Source organism: Pipistrellus kuhlii, unplaced genomic scaffold (genome assembly GCF_014108245.1).
Source record: "Pipistrellus kuhlii isolate mPipKuh1 unplaced genomic scaffold, mPipKuh1.p scaffold_m20_p_3, whole genome shotgun sequence".
NCBI classification, from domain to species: domain Eukaryota; kingdom Metazoa; phylum Chordata; class Mammalia; order Chiroptera; family Vespertilionidae; genus Pipistrellus; species Pipistrellus kuhlii.
Genome location: NW_023425529.1, coordinates 20,858,835 through 20,884,147, shown reverse-complemented (window position 1 = coordinate 20,884,147; position 25,313 = coordinate 20,858,835). Strand labels below are relative to the sequence as shown.

Genomic DNA, 25,313 nt, shown 5'->3' with positions numbered 1-25,313 from the left:
CAGCGCATGGAAAGATAAGACATCCCCTGAAAATAAGACCTAGTGCAACTTTGGGAGGAAAAATTAATAGAAGACACTGTCTTATTTTCGGGGAAATAGGGTAGTTACACTGGGAAAGAATTTCCAGGTTCAGCACAAACTCTTAAGTGACCGTGTGTAGGCTGGGACAGAGCCAGCCATTCATCATCTTATGACTTTCATGGCTCTAATATTACCTCTTTTCCTGGGTCCCCAAGTTAAGTTTTTAGTTCAATTCAGCGAATATTTATGGGAGTGCCAGGCTGGCCCAGGGACCAGAAGAGCACAGATGCAGGTACAAAATCCCTGACCTTTAGGAACTCACAATCTGGTAGGGAAGAAAGGGACAGAAAGCAGCCATTCTAGCACCCAGACACCAAAGAATGATGATAAACAGATTTAACTAAAGATTTCACAAACCCCAGTGGTGAAACCAAAGGAGCTGTTATCAGTGGGAGGAGTCAATGATGGTGGTTCTGGAAGACAAGAACGAAGCCCAGATGTTGAAGCCCAGGTTTTGTAGTCACACTGTCCCGATGTGAATCTCTGCTCCTCAGAATTTCAGGCAAACTATTTCCAAGTCTTACTTTCTTCATTGGCAAAACATGACAGTAATGGAACAGGTCCACAACCACATTTATAATTTTGAATTCTCAAAATCTCAAAACTCTAAAACCAAGGTTTGTTTGGGTGGGTGGGCGGGTTGGGAGCAGGTGTCCCTAATCACTTGATAGCAAAACATGACCTGATCTGAACTCATTTGGAAGAGCTTAAACTGTCTATTTATATCTTTGTTCCCTCTTCTCTAAAGATTGTTTATATATTAGGCTACAGTGTGTGTGTGTGTGTGTGTGTGTGTGTGTGTGTGTGTTATTAATCCTCACTAAGTAGTTTAGCCTTTATCCTTTACAGCACATGTGTCAAACACAAGGCCCGCAGGCCAAATCCGTCCCGCCAGGCCTTGCAATGTGGCCCGCACCGCGCTGTCATCACTGCACTCCCCTGCGTTTCCATCACAATGACAGTTTATGACTGTTCAGTAAACCATTCGGCCCGCGATTTAGGCTGGATTTTAGATTTTGGCCCCTTCTCTGATTGAGTTCGACACCCCTACTTTACAGTATTTCCCAAAGTGTGGTACGCGTACCCCCGGGGGTACGGGAAAAGTTTGGTGGGGGTATGCGTTGCAGCGGAGTTTGGTGGGGATATGCACTTCACCGTGCTTAGCTGCACCTAATTCTACATTCTCATGAGTACGAGGGGTACTCAGCTTTACAAAAATTGTAGAAGGGGTACACATATGTCAAAAGTTTGGGAAACACTGCTTCAGAAACATGGACGTTTCTGAAAAGGGAGGGTAAACTGGAGATCAGAGAGAAGACAGGCTATCAATTAGGAAACTATTAAAATATAATAGATGGGCTGACCAATCAGTAGGTACAGAACCAAGATAAGGTATGGACCCTGGGGATCATGGCCTGGTCCTGTTTCCCAGGTCCCCAAGTCAACTTTGTAATGACATCTAGCGTTAGCCATCTCAGCAGGAATGGCTCACATCAGTGACATGTACATTATATGCATAAAGCAGAATTAAGGTGGAAACTTCCATTGCCAAGCAGATACGATACTATCGGGTCTAGTAATAATTAATGTCGTTTTTAAACATTCATTTAAAATCTTGCTTGGCGTTGACTTGTATTGACATAACCTTCAAACACGTGGTATCTACAGACCGTGTGAAGTGCAATTAACAAGTTTTGCTTGAAAAAGTTTGTGTTTGGTTTGGTTTTTGTTGCAAAACTAGGGCTAAGAAGATGGCGGATGAAGAGCATATTCGGCACTGCATGCTTTACGAGTTCCAATTAGGAAGAAAAGCAAGTGAGGCTGCAAAAAACATCTGTAGTGCTCTTGGTCAAGATGAAGTTAGCGCCAGAAAATGCCAGCGTTGGTTTGAGGAATTTCGCAAGGGAAATTTTTCGTTAGATGACAAGAGTGGTCGAGGCCATGTGTCCAATTTTGATCAAGAAGCTCTTCAAGCTCTTTTGGTGCAAAATCCTCAAATTACCCAACAAGAGCTTGCGACAACTTTAAATTGTTCACAAAAAACAATTCCCAATCAATTGCGTGCACTTGGCAAAGTCCAAAAGTTTGGAAAATGGGTTCCTCATGAGTTGACCGACAACAACCGTAATGAAAGAGTCACAATTTGCAGTTCGCTCCTCTCTCGTCAAAACCATTTGCCGTTTTTAGAGCAAATTGTTACCGGAGATGAAGAATGGGTGCTGTATGTTAATTTGAAAAGGCGGCCTCAATGGTTGGACAAAAATGAGGCTCCGCAGCCCACACCAAAACCTGACTTGCATGAGAAAAAAGTGATGTTGTGTGTTTGATGGAATTTTAAAGGAATTCTTCATTATGAACTTTTACCATCTAACCAAACCATTACAAGTGCAGTGTATAGTGCCCAATTGGAAAGGTTAGCCCAAGCTTTAAGAGAAAAAGAACCCGCACTGATTAATCGGAAGGGCGTAATTCTTCACCACGATAACGCACGACCGCATACTGCAACAATCACTGCTGAAAAACTGCGCCAGTTGGAATGGAAAGTTCTCCCTCAACCTGCATATTCTCCTGATATTGCCCCTTCCGATTACCATTTGTTTCATTCTTTGCAAAACTTTCTTCTTGGAAAAAAATTTAATAATGAAGAATGCCTCAAAAATGCATTGACCAAATTTTTTGCATCAAAATCACAAGAATTTTACAACAGAGGGATTAAAATGCTTCCTGAGCATTGGTCACAAGTAGTAGAAAACAACGGCAACTATATTGTTGATTAAATTTTGTTGTATTGTTTAAATAAATTCGATTAAAAAAAAAATATTAGAAAACGACATTAATTATTACTAGGCCTAATATTAGGTATTTCTTCCCTTTTCTGGGAAGAAAATTCACCTGAGAAGTTAAATCATTAGTTGATTACTTGGTTAGCATGGCACCTTGAAACTGACACCCTCGTGGTCTGACCTTGAAGGCTGGTCCATCCAGCTCCTAAGAGCCTGACAATGACAGCAGGCCTCCAAAGAGAGAACTCTGAGTGGTGATGTCCCGGTGTTGACTGATCATCCAGGCCACTATAATCTGGGATGTTCCTGAAAAGATTTTACAGTGGTTGTGTCACATGTTTGATGCTTAGTGACTAGTGGCCTTGGCACACTTCCTAGTTTTGAATGAAGCTGAGCCTTTCTGAATGCTTCGAGTCAAAGGAGTTGAAAGCCTACTGGAACCTTAAAGATCAATTCCATTCCCCTCATATTACTGACTCTCCTTTTCCCTCCCACTGCTAAAAAAAGGAAATGAAAACAAACAAAACAAACAAAACAAACAAACAAACAAACAAACAAAAACCCCCACAATGTTAATTCACTGCCTAAGACCAGGTTATTCAGCCCTGAGCCTAGAATCCAGGTTTTCTGATCCCCATTATTCCCTGTGAGGACCACATAGTGGAACCATCGTTTGGCATTTCACTAACCAAGTCCACTGAAATGAGCACCCCAGCCCACTTGGTGTTATACTCCACTTTGCTCAATAAACGCTAAGGTTATTACCTGGTCAAGAGATTGCTTTAAGAATTTTGGGTGAAAACCAAATAATTCTGGTGCTCTTTCCCCTTGCAGGGGTCCTCAAACTTTTTAAAGTGGGGGCCAGATCACGGTCCCTCAGAGAGCTGGAGGGCCGGACTATATGAACTACTAATTCCTACTGTAACACCTCGGCTGCGCTCACTGCCCAAAAAACCTGGCGGGCCGGATCAGACTCCTCTGCGGGCCGCATGTGGCCCGCGGGCAGTAGTTTGAAGACACCTGCGGCTTAATGGAATAATACCAATTCTGTACATTATAATCGTTTGACTGCCAGGGTTCACAAAGTTTTACTTTTTATATAATATCAGTATCATGTCATTACACACCTTGCCATGTTTCATAACATTTCTTTTGTTCCCTCTCTTTCCTTTTGTCTCCCTCCCTGTCAATGCCACTCTTCCATCCCTTCCATTCCAAATCAGGATATTGGCCTTCCTACAACATTCCTTTCCATGAAAATATCTACAACTGGAGTGGCTATCCATGGTTAGTTCAGAAGCTGGGTATGGACTACTCATATGATCTGGCTCCACGAGCCAAAATCTTCCGGCGTGACCAAGGAAAAGTGACTGACATGGCATCTATGAAATATATCATGCGATACAACAGTACGTAGCACATTTCTAGGAATCATTCTTCAAATCTCCTTTTCTTCCCCATGGATAAAGAATCCATGTAAGTTTATTATCTCTGTACTAGAAGGAATTATAAGAAGTTAATGAATTAAGTATTTTGTAGTCAATATTATACATATTTTATACCCCACAAATAAAATTTTGTCCACCTTTATGACAGGAAAAAGATTCAATGGATTTTTTTTTTTCATTGAAAAACTTTTATGTGAAACACAGAAGCAATAACCCAAACAATGTAGTTTTTTGTGTTTTTTGTTTTTGTTTTTACTATTACTCCCACCCCCAAACACAGATTTCCTTCCAAGGACAAAAGCAGCCAATAAAACAAAAATTATTCATAAATACTTTATTTTTGAACAGTATCAAAGTCAAATTTGCATTTCTTTTTTGGGGGTGGGGGGAATTTATGCACATTTATCCTGTTAATCTCTCTTTCATCCACTCTTTGCTGTGCAAGGTTCTTCAGAACAGGCTGGGCCTGGAACAGGGAACTTCCAGTTGCCCCTTCCTAGTACAAGCTAAAGGAGATTTCTGTATCCAGGAGCACACTGGGATGCAGAGGCTTCACTGATTATGTAGCCTTTAACAGGTTCAAAAATTTTATTGTGGATCAGTGTTACCTCAGAATAGTCTGTGTTCACTCTTATCCCAATCTCTGTTTCCTAGATTATAAGGAGGATCCTTACAGTAAGGGTGATCCATGCAACACTATCTGCTGCCGTGAAGATCTGAATTCATTTGGACCAAGTCCTGGAGGTTGCTATGATACAAAGGTACATGCTACTGACTTTTGAATTTAATTTCCACCAGCACCTACACTTACTTAAAGGCAAAGCTGCAAAAGTTTTGGTGGCATAGAGCACAACAATGTTTCTACCCATTACTTGATTCAGGATTCAGTTTTTCAGATATTCTGGTGATAAGTACCATTGCTTAACTTTAAATCTCTCCTCTGCCACTTAACCTGTTGTACACCATAAGCATCTGTAGAGGTAAGCAGCGGACCTTCCCCAATACCACGCGCGCTTATTAAAAATAAAAGTTTTCCTTAAGTGGCAGCCCTGACCAACTTTAAAATACTTTTCATGAGAATTTTCAGCTGAAATATTCAAGAACACCCGGATTGTAATATATTTATTTTTATAACTAGAGGCCCAGTGTGAAATTTGTGCATGGGTAGAGTCCCTAGTCCTGGCCAGCAATCAGGCTTATTGGCGCCTTCCAGCTGCCAGCTGGGGCTTTCCTTTATTCCACGCTGCTCCCTGGTGGTCAGCTCACATCATAGCAAGCAATCGAACTCCCAGTCTCCTGGTTGAACTTCTGAGGGGGCACTTTGCATATCAGCTATATATATATATATCCTTATAAATTGATTTTTTTTAATTCAATTCAAAATATCATGGCATGTGGGAATGGTTTGTTTTGGACATGTGGCAGTTACCTGTTAACAGTAAATCACATAATCTTATAATGCCTCTGTTTCCTCCTCTGAAAAATGGAAGTAACATTACTTGCTTCATATGATTGTAGAGGACATTTAATATCTATAGAATGTCTAGAGCAGTACTTAGTGGGCTACTTGAAAATGTACACATCACTATGATGTTGGTGGTAATAATGTGAATGTGTAAAGTTATTTAGACTGGCCTAATGTCCAAAGAACATGTTAAGAGCAGTGTGATTTTACATTAAATAGAAATTTAATTTATAATAGCTGAAAGAACAAGTATTGGACCAGACACAAAATCATTGAAGAGTTTTTAGTTTTTAGCATGTTTGAATTGATAAGTGCTATAATGTATCTTATGTTTGCAGTGGTGGTCTGAAATAGCTCATATGAGGACCAGTTGTTAAAATCTGTTGATTGTGTTGATAGCTTGAATTCAGCCAGGGTGGGAGTATTTACAGCATGGAAATCAGCAAACATTACAAATCAGGGCCTTTTTTTTTTTTTCCCCTCAGAGTGTTAGTTGTTAAAAAATTTACTCCAATACTCATAGGTTTGGGAGATCCAAGTGGGTGGGCTAGTTATTTTAGTTGGTGGAGAGAATCATTTTACCACATACTTTTGCACTTTTGGTTTGGGCATGTGTCTTTTCATTTGCAACTCCAGTCCTAAATTCTGGAAGAAATGTATGAGAAGAATTAACTATTCCATCTTTAGCTCTTAAACTGTTGAATGTCAATAGCCCAAACACACATTATTTTTTTTCTATCAGCCTAAAGCCTAAATAGGAGATGCTTTAGAATAGTCTGAGCTCCAACTCACCTTATATTATAGTTATATGATGATGGCAAAACTTTAGCCTTAATGACTCTCACTATGTTGTGAAATGCAAAAAAATAAAACAAGTAGAATCTAATGAACAAAATGAACAAGCAAAATAGACACAAACAGAGAAGGCTGACAGCTGTTGGAGAGGAGGGGTATTTGAGGAATAGTGGGGCATGGAAGAGGGATTGAGGGAAAAAAGAGAAAAAAAACTCATGGTCAAGAGCAACACTGTGTGAATTGCCAGGGAGAGGGAAGGTGGAGGAGAGTATAGGGGGATAAATGGTGATAGAAGGATACTTGACTTAGAGTGGTGAATACAATACAGTGTACAGATGAGTTGTGGAACTGTGTACCTGAAACCTATGTAATTTTGTTAATCAGGTCACCCTAAAAAATTCAATAAAGGGGCGGGGGGAGGGGATTAGTGGATACCGAGCTTGGTACACAAGAAGCCCCAATGAATGTTTTTGTATTTTTTATGGCATTTGCAAACATTCATTCAAGTGTGCGACATGTTATATCCATCCCAGAATATACAAAGTGAATTACCCTCTGCTGCCTTGCATAGAATCCAAGCCGACCTGTCATTTGTCATATTTTACTTTCTTCTGGAAACACAGGAGCCTGCCAATTTTTCATTTAAAAAAAAAAATTATATTGAGGATATACTTTAAAAATATTTCTCTTAAGCCATTTTGAACACAGGGAAAATCCTAAGTTATGAGACATTTTCTTCTTTCTCCTCTGAGAATGCTATCCATTATTTAGGCATTTTTTGACATTGAGCTCTACTTTATATCTTGCTACTATACTTTATTAATAAAACTTTTATTGAGGAATTAACATTTTTTTGGCACTGCACCAAGCACTTGCTTTCATAAATCCTCATGACAACTCATCTATGAAGTAGGGTTATCAGCCTGCTTTACAACTGAGAAAACTGAGCCATATGGAGGTTACTTTTTAATAAATTTTTGAGCTAGAATTTTGATTATGAATAATTGATTACAGATCTCACTTTGGCTACATTGCTAATACCCTCCTACTGTTCAATTCACATTTGAATGCCAAATAAAGACAGAATAGCAGATTGTGGAAGTTGGCAAGATTTTGTTTTAAAGGGGCTAATATTGTGATTTTGGAAATGGGGGTGGGTGGTGGGGATAGGGATCTAGTCAATTTATTTTTCCAAATGGTTTTTCTAAAATGTCTTCCTCTTCTCTTTTTCCAGGTGGCAGATATGTACCTAGCATTAGAGTACACAGCACATGCCATTAGCGGTCCCACAGTACAAGGTGGCCTCCCTGTTTTTCACTGGAATAAGTTCAACAAAACTCTTCATGAGGGCATGCCAGAGGCTTACAACTTTGATTTTATTACCATGAAGCCAATTTTGAAACCTGACATAAAATGAAGGGCGATAAGAAAATAGAAGGCTGCAAATAAGATACCAAAGGCATTATTTTAGCTATGTTTTTCCATTCAAAATTAGTCTTAATAAAATGTTATTAGTCTGTTACTGTTATTCCCCACTGTTGACTGTGTAGTTCACTAGCATTCATTGTAGAAGAAACATTACATATGATTACCAATACTAGACTTTAGCATACAAATTTACATACAAGAGAATATGGCAGCACTAGCTGGTTGGGTTCAGTGGATAGAGCTTCGGCCTGTGGACTGAAGAGTCCTGGGTTTGATTCCAGTCAGGGCACATGCTCGGGTTGTGGGCTAGATCCCAAGTAGGGGGTGTAGAGGAGGCAGCCAATCAATGATTTTTGCTCATCAAAATCCATATTCTTTATGCCTGGCCAATCAGACCACATATCCCAGGTTCCCTTAGGTAGTTGTGCCACATGACAAGTTATTGTTAGTGGAATGTGAGATGAGTGCCTATTTCAGGCTTGGCCCCTAAGAACCTGTACTCCTTCATGCTCTTTCCCCTTCCTTCCCCTGGGTGGATATACTTACTGACAAAGCCCAAAAGAAAGGTGGAGCTGTGTTTCTAATGGAACCTCTAACAGAAATTCAGTGAGTGATATTTCTGGCATTAACAGGTATCAGTTGAGTCTTCTTGTAGTGCAGGCTAGGCACACAATATAGCAGACCTTAATGTTGTCTCCCATTACTGAAAAGAAGCATATCTAATCTGAGAGCAACTCTGTGTAATAGTTTTTCTTTCAAAGTTTGAAAACTGTGTGTACTTTTAGTGCTGGGGTATTGTCAAATAGGCTAAATAAACCATATTGTACAGCCTAATGAATGATCCTTAGCAAAGTAAGAGACTTTTGAAAGAAACAAACACAAGGGGCAAGAATAATCAGAATGAATCAAGAGTACTCAGAATGTTAAAAACCCATAGTTTATTTCAAAGTATAAATTTCAGGCTTGCTGGACCAATCCCACTACAGTTAACACTTAAACAGGTACCAGTATACTGTACATTTAGGAAAAAAAAGAAGAAAAAAAAACCACAAAAATCTTTAAAACCTAATAAAAATAGGACAACCTGCTATAGCCCAGTTTATATTAGACATTAGGAAGATCTTAACATTGTCGTATTTACACTTTCAACTGCAATAAAGAAAAATCAGAATGCAAGTTTCCTACAAAGAATTTTTTATATTAACTTTGAAATGGCTGATGAAATACTAAAGCCAAGTTTTCCAAAAGGTGTTTGATTGCCCAGTTACCTTATTTACAAACAAAAAATAAAAAAGACAGCATTTAAATATAAATGCTTGGTATTCAGCTGAATCTACAAATTAAAAAACTTACTTAGCATGATAAAACTATTTGTATGGTCCTATTCCTCCCCATTGGCTGGCTCAAGAGAAAAAGATTTTAGGAATTACATAAATCTACCATACTAACAAAACACCTCATAAGAATTGTTCTAATCTTTTCCTTTGTCCCAAAATGTAAAAAAAGGGGGTGGGAGATGGAGGAGAACGGGACACCTCATTTGCCCAGTAAGGAAGGCAGAATCATACCTTGGTTTTAGATAAAAGTTATTTGCAATAATCTAACACTGAGACATGATTTTTCTGGAAATTAGAATAAAACAGGCCAATGACAACAACTGGTCATTAATAAAATAACAAATCAATTATAAGATACTGAAATAACCCAAGGACTTTGCAGTACTCTAACAGTGCTAAGATCATATGTATAAAAGCAAGAGAGGACGATACCACAGGCATTATTTTGTTGATCTTGTATAGTACTGGGAAATTCGTGGAACAAGATAAATGCATGTCATGCAATATTAACACTCACCTTGTTGCATGAATAATAATTTATAAAATATAAACAAAAGAAAACAAAAACTTAGCTAACACTTATGCAATACAGTCAGAGAATTGTGTATGGTGCAGAAATATACCCCTAAGATTCTAAGCTTCTTGCTCTAGGACTTGTTTTTCAAATAAACCTTTCATTTATCTGACAATGGGGGTGGGGAGAATGGGGAACATCTAACTGTGAGGCAAATGGTATCCCAATAAATACCTTTCAAGGTAGAAAGCTCTCTTCACTCTTCTCATTGACTTCTACTGTGTTGAACAGTACACAGTATTCTGTATATTTTTAAAAGTGAGTCCAGAGAAAGAGGGATATAGTTACCTCATCAAGTTAACTGTTAATAACAGATGTTATCTTTATATGTAATTTTTAAATTTACTGGCAATAACAATTTTGGAAAGAGGCTTACTCACACTTAAAATAGGGTGAAAATTAACACAGTACCAAGTAAAGAGTAACAAACATCTCTGTTACCTTTAAATGCCACATAACCACCCTACATTTTGGGTTGAAATTTCAGAAATTTCCAGAATTTCCAATAAAGTGACATTTAACACAAGTATTGTCAAGCTAAAAAGTTTAGTAAACTTATCCCAAAATGGGATAAACAAGCTTATTTATAATACTTTGTGAAAAGGTACAACAAAATAAAAAAGATATCATGGGGTGTGAACTGCTACAAAAAACTCTAATCCGTAACGATTTCTAGCTGAATCTTCCATTCTCTCTTCCAAATAAAAAGTGTCCATCAACAATAAAACCTGTCTCAAAAGACTAGAGGTCTAGCCTACCACCTTTCAGTTAATCCAATATAGCTGCTGTTGCCTACAAATGCCACAGCAGTCTAATTTTCGGAGGCCATTTTATAATATGCTTTTTCCTCAAATAATTACAATATTTCTTTGTATCTTCCTTCCACCATCTGGAATAACAAGTTATTTTACTGTGCCAAAATAAAAGTTAATATTTTAGAGTTACTGTTTGAAAAATTTTTGACAGAAAACACAGTATACATTAAAATAATGAAATATTTGCATTCAACTGGGTATTCTTCACAGGATTATATAGTGCTAAAAAACTTTAAAAAAAAGGACTAGTGACTATAAATAGAAACATTCACCAAAGAAACCATTTCAAGGCTAAGTAGGCAAATTGTTATCACATGACAAAAAACAAACAAACAAAAAAAAACACAATAAAAAACTATTTTGAACATGAGCTTTCTACTCTGTAGACAGGAATGATCTTGAACACATAATCAATGTTGCATCCACTGCAGGCAGAAACATATATATTATACATGCAGATATCGACAGGTGTTCATATATATCTATCTCCCTTTTGAAATTTTCATTGGCATGACATTGGCAACTTCTTTACCAGTGTCATTAGTCCTAGAATGAGTGATAGCTACATGGTTGGCAAATTTGATTCATGAAAACTTTAATTCTCATTGTGACCTTATTTTCTGAAAGTGAAAGGAAGGTTTTGGAGTATTTATAGTTTGGCAAACTGTAGGCTTTCTTCAGAATCCATCAAACTTCACTCTTAACATGACATACACTGACTGGTGAAAGTCTATTTAAAGATTTTACAACTAGAATGCTTCCAGTTTCAAACCACCCATGTGGCAAACAAAACATTAATGGGATAGTTCCCTCCTACAATTTCAAGAGGTATAATTTGAGAGGGTAGAAATATGAATTCAAATATGATAAAGGAAAATAAATTATTTCACAAACTCCATGAATTCCTTTCAAAATATTCCCAACCACACTCTCAACCCCAAGTGTACCCAGGAAGTCCTGTCCTCCACTATCTACACTCAACCACCTGATACCATTAGACCTCGCACTCGTACTGAAAATGCAGGACACCTAAGCTGACTTTAACTTTGAAGAGGAACAGAGATGCACACTAAGTTATACCTAATTGTTATATAAACTGACGCTAAAGAATGTGCTTTAAATTCTATCCAAAGCTGACATAGGATAAATTACACAAAACTTGGCATCATCAAAACAAAGTTAAAAGTTAACAAAAAGAACGATACAAAAGAATAAAGAGATAATGGATCTTTCCCTTTAATATTTTGGCTCACTGTATTTTATAAATTTGACTATTTCCTTTGAAAAAATATTATACTTTGGGTGATAAAGTAAATTGTAATTGCTTTCATAATTTCTAACAGTGTGAGCACAGATACTGAAATATGTTAATAAAAGTTTCTTACATAGTACGGTCTTCTCTTGACCTACTTTACATAAAGTTAATTTAAATGGTGACCAAAAATAAAAGCATTTATATTCTTGGGAGAAAATAGCAAGTTAAAAATTTGGAGTTAGATGAAGTAAAGCCACTGATGAGAATACGTATAAAAGCCTTGTTTTAACATTTACTTGAGGGAGTGTGCTATATTGTGGCATTAAAGAAAAAATGAAGGGCTAAAAGCTGAAAGGAAAGAAACAACAATGGACAAATGGCCACCTTTATTTTTGCAGTTAATGTTTAAGGCACAAAATAAATATAAAACCAAGATTAGAAAAGGGAGGGGCCATTTAGAGGTTTTCGCCTATTTAACAACCCAGAAGAGACAATAAAAGATAACCGATCCTTTCCTGTGTTCAAATTAACCTATTTTAAGCTCTTGAACCATTTTGCTTTTTATTTTTTTCCTTTGGGTTTTGTTTAGATTCTGTTTAAATTGTTTAACTATGAAACTACAGATCCCTTAGTAATAGAATCATGCCAGTTACATACCTCAGATGCTTTGCTCTGTTTACTTTATACTAGAAGAGGGGAATTTGAGAATGAAAATGGAAGATTTCACTGCAACAAACATATATAAATAGGAAAAAATAAAACCACACAAACACCCACACATATTATTCCCCAGCCTCAAGACTAAAGGAAGATGCACATTTACATTTCAAAACCTTGAAGTTTGAATTGTTCAGGAAAAGGTTCTTGCTTTATGAGCTAAGTTTATTTTATTCTCTGATTATAAACAAACGTAGTGTATATACACATCTGTCCAAGAAATCTCGCACAATGTAGATTTTTACAATGGGTATCATGCACAAGATTAAAACAAGACAAAAAAGTGGAACTTTTCAAAGAAGAGAGAAAGGCTCCAAGGTTTAACTGCTCTGGGAAGAAGAGATCACATCCGTTGACTGAGGATCACAGAAAGGTCCAAAACGTCCATAAATATCCTTGGCCCGTACGGCAAAGTAGTATTTGCTGCCAGATACAAACTGGGTCAGAGTGCATGCCATTGGCAAAGGAAGTGCCTTTACCTCTCCAATCTTTTTCCATTGTGAGGGCACAGTGGCACTGGGTTCCTCATGGTAAGCATAGAGATGGTAGCTGTCAACAGTGGCACAGGTTCGATCCACTTCCAGGACACTCCATGACAGTACAATGCCATTTTGACTCTGAACTCGTGCTAACTTCAAGTGCGGCTTCTGAGGCAGAGATGTGCTGGCAGCTTCTGGGGGCAGGCGCGGTGGTTGTGGGGCTTCTGGTAAGGGTGCTGGGTGCACAGGGCGTGGGGGCTCCTAACCAAGAAGAGCCATGTTGATTTATAATGACCACACAAAGGGCTGTTTTTGAGAATTAGAACGAAGACATCCTAGAGGTGACTTACTGAGAACATTTTATATTAAAATACAGGGAAATATCAAATATTTGGCAAGTTTTATTTGGTGATAAAGTAAAGCCACTGATGAGAATATGTATGAAAGCCTTTACAGTGTAACCAACTGTACCCCAAACAATGATGCTGAAGTAACCCCTGCTATTCTTTCCAGACCTACAGTTTTCCTTGGAAAATAAAAGCCCTTGCTGATAAGACATCATCTTGACAGATTGAAATAATTACCTACTTCTAACAAAATGATTTAATTCTATATGCTGCGCAGCTTCTTTTTTTCGTACAATGTAACATTTTAAAATAATATGTGTCCCTAGCCAGTGTGGCTCACTTGGTGGAGTGTCATCTTGTGCTATGAAAGGCTGCTGGTTCACTTCCCAGTGAGGGCACATACCCAGGTTGTGCCCAGGTTGGTGTGTGTATAAGTGGCAACCAATCAATGTTTCTCATGTCATGTTTCTCTCGCTCCCTCTCCCTACCTTTCTCTCAAAAATCAATAACATTTTTTAAAAAAACTTTAAAAATAAAATATTATGTGTGTCACTCTATCAAATTTGAGTTTTTAACTCTACTTTCATTTTAAAGCTGTTTTTCCATATAAAGATTAGCATATTCTTAGAAATAAGAAATAAGCACATTTAATAATAAGTGGACATTATGCTCTTGATCAGGCTACATGAAATAGGTGACATTTAAATTAGAAAGAGGGAATTCAGAAATACAGAAAAAGTTGTGTACCTTACTGCCAATAGGTAAAGCATGAGAAAAGGTATGATTTATGGGCAAAAACCAGTGTTAACTTTTTACTCAGACATAGGGTTATTTGAAAAAGAAAAGTTAAATTTCGAAAGGTAGGTTAAAGCTAGATAATGAAAAAGGATTAATACTAAGCTTAAGAAGTCAAATTCACTTATTGAACATTGAACATCAGTATTATTATATTTGGGTTTTAAGATTACAGTGACAATTTTTCCAAACAAGATTCAAGTGAGAGCCAGGAAACAGGGATATAAGTGATTTTTTTCCCCCCAAGTGAAACATCATTATTCACTGGCTTTAGGAAAGTGGAATTTTTGGAGTTTTTTTGTTAATCCTTACCCGAGGTATTTTTTCTATTGCTTTTCAGAGAGAATGAAAGGGAGGAGGGGAGGGAGAGACATATCAATGGGAGAGAGACACATCAATTGGTTGCCTCCCACATGCACCTTGACGGGCAGGGAGTGAACCTGTAACCCAGGTACATGCCCTTGACTAGGAATTGATCCCAAGACCCTTCCATGGCCCGTCTGATGCTCTAACCGTTGAGTAAACCGGCCAGGGCTGCTCACTGACTTTAAATTGGAAGTCAAGAAATAAGATTTCCTTAACTAAAATTCATTTATCAAAAAATTGTTTTAATATACTTTTTATTAAATGGATAATTTGCAAATATTAAATAGTGAATTCTGTTATAGTCTGATGCCATCTTTTTAATTCCCATGCCTTTTCAAAACTTAGTACCAGATACATGTACATAAGAACTCAGAAAGGATATGCTGAATAATGTCAAGGAATATAAATCTGCTGAAATTCTTATACCTAATTGAAAAAAATTTAAACATGTCTGGAAAAAGGTACAACCTCAATTTAAAAGCTAAAATAAATATAAAGAGAGAAAATATTTGAACTTAGATAAAACATTGAAAGCTGAAGAAATAGAAATGAGTTGAGCCCTGGCCAGTGTGGCTCAGTTGGTTGGGCGGCTTCAAATAAAAGGTTTGATTCCCAATCAGGGTACACACATGCCTAAGTTGCAGGCTCAATCCCTTGTCAGAGTATAAGCAGAAGGCAACCAATCAATGTTTCTCTCACATCTATATTTCTCTCTCTCTCTCTCTACCTTCCTATCTCTCTAAAATCAATAAAAAAGTATTTTAAAAAGTAAGACTTATTTGAATGCTAACCATGTGGCTTTAATTCCTAACTCAAATTGTCTTTTTTTCTGAAAGAGACTTAATTGTTTTATAAGTAATATTAAACAAACATATAGCTAACAATGTAATAAACAATGTCTAATGCGTAACTTGACTAGATGGAGCATAGGAATTTAAGAAGTATAACAATAAGAAGTTTAAAGAATTTTAAAGAATTTAAGAAGTCTAAATGGCCTGTAATATCCCTTCTAGTCTTAAAATTCTAGGATTCTGAATCTGCTCATGTCCGAAAACCAAGTCAACTGAGTTAGTTATATTTTTGTTGTTGCAATGGCTTTTATTGAAGTTTTATAGGTAAAATAACGTGGTATCAGGAATTTGCTTAAAAATAGCATGTACATGGTTATGGAAATAAGTGGCTGGTAGCATAGATGAAATAAGACTGGCCAAGCACTAATAATTGTTGAAGATATGTGACAAGTATATAGGAATTGTTACTCTATTTTTTTCTGCATACATTTGAAAATTGCTATTTAAAAATATATTTTAAATTAATTAAAAGAATATTCCTCCTGTGAGATGCAGTTTATTCTAGACAATACACATGAATGGAACCCAGTAAAAAAAAAAAAAAAAAAAAAAAAAACAACAACAAATGACCACACACACACCACAACTTTGATAGGCTATCAAATTTGCAAAACTAAAATGAGATTTTTCCTATACTTTTTATGAAAGACTAATGAATGAAACCAATTATTTACAGACACAAACAACAGTAATGGTATATTTAACACATAGCCCAATAGGGCCAGACTAGAGGGACTGGGATTGGACAGCCTGAGTTATAAAATGGTTTTGCCTCTGACACTAGCTTGGGTAGTGACACAGAGTAATCACTTAACACACCTTTGTGACACAGTATCCTTTTCTATAAGAAATCAATAATCCTCGTAAAGTTGTGAGGGTTAAATTAAAACACATTAAATTAAATTGGAGTGCCTGGTATATTGTAAGTGCTCCATTAATATTATGTTTTCATTGTAGAACAATAAAAATAATAGCTATTCAGAGCACAGGCCCTAGAACTTGGGTTTCTACAAAGTATGACCTTGGGCTGCTTAATCAGCTTCTCTGTGTATTAGCTGTCATATCATTAAAAAAAAGAGAGCAGGAGTCCTAAAGGAGTCCTGTGTGAGAACTAAGTATATTAACAGTGCCTGGCACATAGTAAGCACTTAATAAATGCTAGCCATTATTACAGGTAATAAAAAAAAGGAATGATCCATTATTTGATAAGAAGTGATATATCTCAATCTCCTCCCTCCTCATAAAGCCGATATATTTCCATTTACATGATATACCAAACCAAATACTGTTATAATTATGTCACAGGATAATGTGACATTATTTTGGAAACTACATTATATCCAAGGGGAAATCTTGTGATTTTCTGTTATCTCTGAATAATGAATTTCGAATACCACTGAATTATTAAAGACAATAAAGTGGCAGCAATATAGCAGAACTGGTATAATTTTTGAAGAAAAGAATAAAGTTATAGAGTATCAAAAAATTATTTTTAAAATATGCTTTTTAATCTCCAAAATATTTTTAATTTAACTATGAGTTAAAATGGTCTCTCTCTTTCATTTCACATGCTCTACCTGTGGACTCTTTTTATATATTATAAGCCACCATAAGCTCTATGATCCTTGACAACTATCATCCTGAAGAACATTTGTTCATAATGATAAGATCTAGTCTCTTAAATAAACTTCTGCAGGAAAAACAGAAGAACTGTCATTTCCTTTTGATATAACTACTTTAAAGAAAAATAAGATCTGACAGTTTCATAGCTAAGAATTTTGTAGTCACTTACAGTGTGCACCTGTGGTGGTCGATGATGCACTGTGAGCTGAGGTCCTGGGGATCCCAGGGCTATTCCGTTGTTTACAACATATGTAGTTGCTTGAGGCACTCGAACTGTGACACCTACAAAAGAAAATTAATAAATTACAATACTATTTTAAGTTTGGCAGAACACTGACTAAACACCTGATGTCAGTAAAATTATATTTTAAAATATAAAAAGAAAAATACTTCTAACGTAGAAGTCTACATTCAGCCAAAGTATCATTCCAGCATGAAGACAAAGAAGTTCTCATATATGCAAACAACAAAAATCTATTTAAGTAGCCATCAGAGGATGTGTATCACAAATATAAAAGAGAAAATAAAGAGGAAAACAGTAGACACAAGGAACAAGAGTTCCTGCACAGGAGAAAAATAAATAGAATCCCTATTAAAAGAAATATGAGCAAAATTCCAGAACACTGGAACACTGGTGGCTCACATGTAGAAGGCAACAGCCCAGAATGAAGCAGTGTGACTTTAAGGACAGGTAAAATAAAGCTATCTCCACAAAAGTTCTGCTGTCTCGTTTGTTTTGCTTTTAAATATGTTTTTACTGGATTTAGAGAGAATGAGAGAGAGGGGTTGGGAGGGAGAGAGAGAAACATTGATCAGTTGCCTCCAGTAAGCATCCAGACTTGGGACTGAATCTACAACCTAGGCAAGTGCCAGGAAATCGAAAAAGTGACCTTTTGGGTACACAAGTTGATGTTCAGCCAATTGAGCCAAACTGGTCAGGTTATGTCTTCTTCACTACAAAAAAATGGAAATAGAAAAGAAAAGAAAGAAAAAACCCTACTAAGTTATTCCTGCCTTCTGTTATGAAGTTCTCTTGCTCTCCATGCCCTCTGCTAATTAACTATGGATACTCACTTTACCCAATAGGAAATGTTTTGACATACATCAGGGCAACAGAAGCAGAAAATTTAGAGCTACCTACTTCCCCAACCATAAACCCTGACATATATTCAGTACCTGGCCCATACTATAATTCTGCCAGATACTCTGATGTCAATTAAAATATATGTTCTTAAAAAGAGTGATATACTGAGCACAGAAAACAGAACCAAACAGATAGAGGAAAGAATGAGTGATATCGAAGATAGGAATCAAGAAATGATGCAGAGGAAAAGAAGAAAGACCTGAGAATAAAGAAAAATGAAAAGACCTATTTGACTTCATAAGAAAAAGCAGGCATTGCAGAGGAGAAAGAATGAGGGCATAGAATGGAGAGTCTTATTAAAACAAATAATAAATGAGAATTTCCCAAATCTAAGGAAAGAACTAGATCCCAAAATACAAGAAGCAAACAAATCACCTAGTTACTTCAATCTAAAGAGGGCCTCTTCCAAGGCACCTGGTATTGAAGCTGTAAAAAATTAATGACAAAGAAAAAATTCTCAAAGTAGCCAGGGAAAAGGAGGAAGTGACCTACAAAGAAAAACCCATCACAATTCCATCCAACTTCTCAGCAGAAACTCTATAAGACAGAAAAGAATGGAACCAAATATTCAGTGAGAAATTACCAGCCAAAAATAATATATCCAGCAAAATTATCCTTTAAATATGAAGGAGAAATAAAGATGCTCCCAGGCATACAGAAGCTGAGGAGTTATCACTAGAAAACCTCCAATGCAGGAAATAATCAAGGGGTTTTATTCTACTCCTTGAAACAAAGAAAATAAGGTCACAATATCGGGTCTAGTAATAATTAATGTCGTTTTTAAACATTCATTTAAAATCTTGCTTGGCGTTGACTTGTATTGACATAACCTTCAAACACGTGGTATCTACAGAACGTGTGAAGTGCAATTAACAAGTTTTGCTTGAAAAAGTTTGTGTTTGGTTTGGTTTTTGTTGCAAAACTAGGGCTAAGAAGATGGCGGATGAAGAGCATATTCGGCACTGCATGCTTTACGAGTTCCAATTAGAAAGAAAAGCAAGTGAGGCTGCAAAAAACATCTGTAGTGCTCTTGGTCAAGATGCAGTTAGCGCCAGAAAATGCCAGCGTTGGTTTGAGGAATTTCGCAAGGGAAATTTTTCGTTAGATGACAAGAGTGGTCGAGGCCGTGTGTCCAATTTTGATCAAGAAGCTCTTCAAGCTCTTTTGGTGCAAAATCCTCAAATTACCCAACAAGAGCTTGGGACAACTTTAAATTGTTCACAAAAAACAATTCCCAATCAATTGCGTGCACTTGGCAAAGTCCAAAAGTTTGGAAAATGGGTTCCTCATGAGTTGACCGACAACAACCGTAATCAAAGAGTCACAATTTGCAGTTCGCTCCTCTCTCGTCAAAACCATTTGCCGTTTTTAGAGCAAATTGTTACCGGAGATGAAGAATGGGTGCTGTATGTTAATTTGAAAAGGCGGCCTCAATGGTTGGACAAAAATGAGGCTCCGCAGCCCACGCCAAAACCTGACTTGCATGTGAAAAAAGTGATGTTGTGTGTTTGGTGGAATTTTAAAGGAATTCTTCATTATGAACTTTTACCATCTAACCAAACCATTACAAGTGCAGTGTATAGTGCCCAATTGGGAAGGTTAGCCCAAGCTTTAAGAGAAAAAGAACCCGCGCTGATTAATCGGAAGGGCGTAATTCTTCACCACGATAACGCACGACCACATACTGCAAGAATCACTGCTGAAAAACTGCGCCAGTTGGAATGGGAAGTTCTCCCTCAACCTGCATATTCTCCTGATATTGCCCCTTCCGATTACCATTTGTTTCATTCTTTGCAAAACTTTCTTCTTGGAAAAAAATTTAATAATGAAGAATGCCTCAAAAATGCATTGACCAAATTTTTTGCATCAAAATCACAAGAATTTTACAACAGAGGGATTAAAATGCTTCCTGAGCGTTGGGCACAAGTAGTAGAAAACAACGGCAACTATATTGTTGATTAAATTTTGTTGTATTGTTTAAAATAAATTCGATTTAAAAAAGTATTAGAAAACGACATTAATTATTACTAGACCTAATACTATGAGTAAAATCACCAAAAAACTTAAAGCATAAACAATGATAATTTGTGACAACAAAAACATAAAGGGGAGGAAGCTAAAGGTCTGAACTGGCAAAGGAAGATAAAGATCAGATGCACTCAAAAGGAACAAAACTATGGTATATATGCAACTTTATTTTTATAAACCTAATGGTAACCACACACAAAAAATCCCCAAACCAGGCCATATAGATTAAAAAGAGAAGAAAGATGTATGGAATGTCACCAAACAAAAGCAACAGACAGAAACATAAAGGAAAAGAACCAATGGAGGCATGGAACTACCTGAAAACAAAAGATGAAACGGCTATGGAAATCTTCATACATCAATCATTACCCCAAATGTAAATGGTCAGAAATCACCAATAAAGAGGCTCAGAGCAGCAGAATGGATACAAAAAACAACAACAACAACAACAACAAAAAAACCACCCCAACCATATGCTGCCTTCAAGAGATGGGGAGAAGGGAGTACTAATATAAGGTAATAGGAGAACATGTGACTCTGGGTGGAGGATATACAGATCTTGTAACATAGAAACACATACTTAAAACCTGTATGTTCATGTTAACCAATATCACCCCAATCAATTTAATAAAAATTATTTTTTGAAAGAAATTTCATTATTGCATAATCCTTAAATAGATAAATTTGTCCTACCTATTAAGTTTTGGAAAATTAAAGATTTTTACTGAAACCTACATAAGAGGCAAAACTATACAGAAAAACGTAAAGGAAGGATGATAGTTACCTCTGATGGAAAGGGAGAGAGATGCAATTAAGGAAGGACATAAAACAGGCTTATAAGATTCTGATAAAGCTTATTTCTTAGCCTGGTGGAGAGTTCAATGGTGGTTCACTTTATTATTTTTATTTTATTTTAAAAGCTACTCCAACTACATGCTGAAGAACTTACAACTTGCGCCATATACAAGAAAAGAGTCTCTTACTATTTTGGGGATTGACCTGCCGAACAGCAGGAGCCTGCATGACAGTCCCTCGCAGGGGAGCCTGAGCTGTTGGTGCAGGAAGAGTTGTATAAACCACTTGGTTTGCAGGAGCTCTTGGTACAGAAAGTCTCGTGGTCACCTGAGATGCTGGACGATGTGTTACATTCACTGTGGTTGGAGCTAATCAAAAGCAGAAAAATATAATAAGAATACAGTACAATCTATGTTAAATGAAGAGTATTAAATGTTAATTAACTTTGTACTAACTCTAATAATAGAGATATAGAGACAACAGTCTCCTTTTGCAATCTTGATAAAGCCAACCAAAATTAATAATACCGTTTCCCCGAAAATAAGACAGTGTCTTATATTAATTTTTCCTCCCAAAGTTGCATTAGGTCTTATTTTCAGGGGATGTCTTATTTTCGGGGAAACACGGTATTACTACAAACTTCAGAGTAAAAAAGCATCTCAACTCTGTCTAATGCCCTTTCCACTTTTTTGTTTTTCCTCACCTGAGGATATTTTCTCCATTGATTTTTAGAAAGTGGAAGGGAGGGAGAGAGGAAAGGGAAAAAAGAGAAACATGAATGTGAGAGAGACCCACTGATTGGCTGCCTCTTGCATATGCCCTGACTAGGGCCAATGATTGAACCTACAAACCAGATATGAGCACTTGACTGGGAATGAACCTGAGACCCTTTAGTGTGTAGTCACACTGTGAGCCACAATGGCCAGAGTGCCCTTTACACTCTTTAATTTGACTACTTAAAAAGCATGAAACAAAAGGTTTAGACTCAAAATTACTAACTTATAGGAGTTACTTAAAAGAGCAGATTTTCCCTCTCTATGTTAAAATGTTCTTAGCAGAGTGGAATTTTAGGCTCTCCAGACTATCTGCAAATGAGTATAATCCAAGAGTAACTCTATTTCCACAGTTCAAGAAACTGGTTGGGTATTATAACTGACATTTTCTTTAGGTGAGCCAAACCATCTCTATATTCAAAACAATAAAATATCCATTAAAATACACACTTCTTCCTTCTCTACTCTGGCATTCTTCCTAACCTATGGCACAAGAACATTAATCTTTTGAGTGGTGTTAATATATATTTATCAATACTGATTCCTAAATGTTCACGCACAGCATGGACTACAATTATGATTTTAGGAGTCAGCTTCTTGTTAATAACTCTCTGAATTAGAATCACATTTTACAAATAACCATGTATTAACTTATAATAAAAACAATAAATCTTTCATATAAAAAATGGGTTCTATAAATAGGATAAATTTGGAGGTAAATGCTGGGTACAACAAAGATAAAAAGGTTTCTTTACTAAAGACTCCTTAGCCTTTATATATCCTAATTTTTTGAGTTAGAAAATGAACAGTCTTTAGTCCCCATTTTTGTTACCTATACTGCACCTGGGTTTACATAATAATATTTCTTTCTGCCAAGACCGGTTTGGCTCAATGGATAGAGCGTTGGCTTGGGGACTGAAGGGTCCCAGGTTCAATTCCGGTCAAGGGCATGTACCTTGGTTGCGGGCATATCCCCAGTAGGGGCTGTGCAAGAGGCAGCTGATCGATGACTCTCTCTCATCGATGTTTCTGACTCTCTATCTCTCTCCCTTCCTCTCTGTACAAAATCAATAAAATATATATATATTTTTTAAAAATATATATTTTTCTAAATTAGGTAACTGTCATTTTAATTTCACAGGAAACAATTTCATTTGAGTTCAATGTTTTCCTTAATGAAAATTGTGCTTATGTAAACATTTTGCAGATAAATCTATATATAAACAATAGCTTATTGTATGAAGAAAAACTGTCTTGATTGTCTTCCAAAGAGTTTAGGAGACAGAAGCTATTCCTTAAAAATATGTGATTTACAGCTTCTTGAAGATGCAAATAAAATATTAGTGTTATATCTCCTAATGATAGTGTTAAGCCACTTTAAACTAGTTCAAGTTAAGAATTATTTTTAAATTCTTATTTAATTAGTCAATTATAACTTTCTTGATTATAATCAGAATGCATCATTACACCCATCCTTCCTAAGAAAGGATATTCATTTCTGCTGTTTTCAGTAGCAAATGACAAAGGCATATATAACCATTCTATAAGTGCTGCTACTTAACGGCAGGAAAACTAAGTTATACAGCATTCAAAAGGCACGGTATCTTCAAAATAACAGTAAGAATTTTTTGTCTAATCTTTCCACTTGATTCCATAGTCCTGTTTCACTGTAGATAAAACTAAAGCTTTGGTTTAATGACTCAGCAAAGTTTACCTGTAGGTAGTAAGTGTATTGTTGTCTGAGATGGTCCACTTGTTGGCACCCCAGATGGTTGAAGAGGTGGTGCTGGCTGGATAGGTTGTAACGGTCGAGACACAGACTGAGAAGAATTCATGGCTGACACAGGAGTGTGAGTTAGCTTTTTAGTGTCTGTTAATTAAAAGTGAGACATTATGATTATTGATAGAAAAAAATTAGAAATACAGGATTTCCTTTAGGGGTAAAATTTATTTTGCCTGCCACCAAGTCACATTTAAAGCTTACAAAACAATTTCTTTCTATTTAACTATGTGTATTTGTCAATTTGAAAACCAAGTCAGGACCTTAAATAACTCACTGTTGTACTATCACAGATTCTGATTAAAATGTACAAAAATACAGTTTTATGTTTTGACATCTTAATAAAACAATCCTTTTTCTGAACACAATTCAATATCATGTCAATTACAATAATTTCATTTCCTCCACTAATATCTCTCTCTATGTAAATAATACATATGTACTATATATATAATATTTATATATAATATATATATATATATACAGAGAGCGAGCGCAGGTGTACGCAAGCTATACCAAGGAGATTCTCCTAGACAAATACCTATAAACTGATGAAATTTTCACCAAAGATCTTGAATTCCAATTACTCTGTTGTTGATTCTCTTGCTTAACACTGATAGCTATTTATACTATCTAGTCTTTAAAATATAATACACATATACACACAGAGTGTCTATCTCAAAAAGTCTACAATAGCCTATGAAATTAATGTTTGCATCTCAGAAAAAGTCCTTGAAAATAGGTAACCACTATATGGTGTATCATAAAGAGGGTAAGCCAAAACTTCTGCTATCCAAAATGATTCCCACTGATTTCTGTCCTATGGAATTCTAAAATGTAAATAAATTTCTATGTAAACAAAATTATGAATTGTAAATAAAATTTAAGGGTTTAGCAAGTAAAATTTTAATTGGGTGCTGATGGAGAACAATGCACCTCAGAATAAGATAATTTAAGGTACATTCAAATGTGAAAATGGAAACAGTCCCCGTGAGGCAGAGATGCTAGAAAGAGAAACTGCAAGACCACGTGATAATAAACGTCGTTTCCCTTTTAATTCAGAATAACTCTACCTGTGTCTTCTCAAAAATAACCTGATTTATTTTTGCCCTCTAGGAATTCATTATACTTAACTTGTCTATGAAATAATAGTGAAAAAATTACAGATAACCTGAAACTCTTTAATAGCAATACTGGTAGAATTCAACCTTGACAAATGATGGTATAAAAGTTCCAAAATTAGAGCAGTTTTATACCAAAAAAAATCTGACTTTCCTTTCCCATAATCAATTGTATAAACACTTAATTTTGTTTTCTTAAAATCAAATTAACCATTTTACCCCCTAAAATGCAATTTTTTAAATGTTTAGGTTAAAATTTAATGTCTTTAAGGTAATAATTAACTTAGTACCTGATGATACTAGATTTTCCACATGCATTATAGAATTATCACCAGAGCTATGTTCATGAACAAAGTTATTTTGTGCATTCAAATAAGTTTGAAAATTACTTTATATTTTGAATCATTGAAAATTACATTATAAATTAGCAGGGTAAAGGCTTAGAGAAGTCTGTATTAAGAAAAAACATTAGGGGGGCAGGAGTGGGGTAGAGGGAGTCAATGGGGGGAAATA

The 25,313-nt window shown here is 36.2% G+C and overlaps 2 protein-coding genes and 1 long non-coding RNA gene across 5 annotated transcripts in view; 2 read left to right on the top strand and 1 right to left on the bottom strand.

The window, feature by feature from the left end:
• PLBD1 (phospholipase B domain containing 1) overlaps positions 1 to 8,086 on the top strand; it is a 55,995-nt gene extending 47,909 nt beyond the window's left edge. For both annotated transcript variants that reach the window (XM_036456273.2, XM_036456274.2), the window contains exons 9-11: positions 4,088 to 4,273; positions 4,967 to 5,073; positions 7,807 to 8,086. In XM_036456273.2, the coding sequence (XP_036312166.1) occupies positions 4,088 to 4,273; positions 4,967 to 5,073; positions 7,807 to 7,989 (476 nt within the window). In that variant the 3' untranslated portion in view covers positions 7,990 to 8,086. The remainder of the gene's footprint in view (positions 1 to 4,087; positions 4,274 to 4,966; positions 5,074 to 7,806) is intronic.
• On the top strand, positions 1,274 to 3,399 carry LOC123653157. Its single transcript, XR_006742792.1, has 2 exons — positions 1,274 to 1,657; positions 2,941 to 3,399. It is a non-coding gene; the product is annotated as an uncharacterized LOC123653157 (long non-coding RNA).
• Positions 8,087 to 8,915: 829 nt separating the features above from the next.
• Positions 8,916 to 25,313, bottom strand: part of LOC118729037 (activating transcription factor 7 interacting protein) — a 94,367-nt gene continuing 77,969 nt past the window's right edge. For both annotated transcript variants that reach the window (XM_036456268.2, XM_036456269.2), the window contains exons 12-15: positions 23,614 to 23,769; positions 21,315 to 21,494; positions 17,329 to 17,441; positions 8,916 to 13,438 (exon numbers count right to left, since the gene is read on the bottom strand). In XM_036456268.2, the coding sequence (XP_036312161.1) occupies positions 13,019 to 13,438; positions 17,329 to 17,441; positions 21,315 to 21,494; positions 23,614 to 23,769 (869 nt within the window). In that variant the 3' untranslated portion in view covers positions 8,916 to 13,018. The remainder of the gene's footprint in view (positions 13,439 to 17,328; positions 17,442 to 21,314; positions 21,495 to 23,613; positions 23,770 to 25,313) is intronic.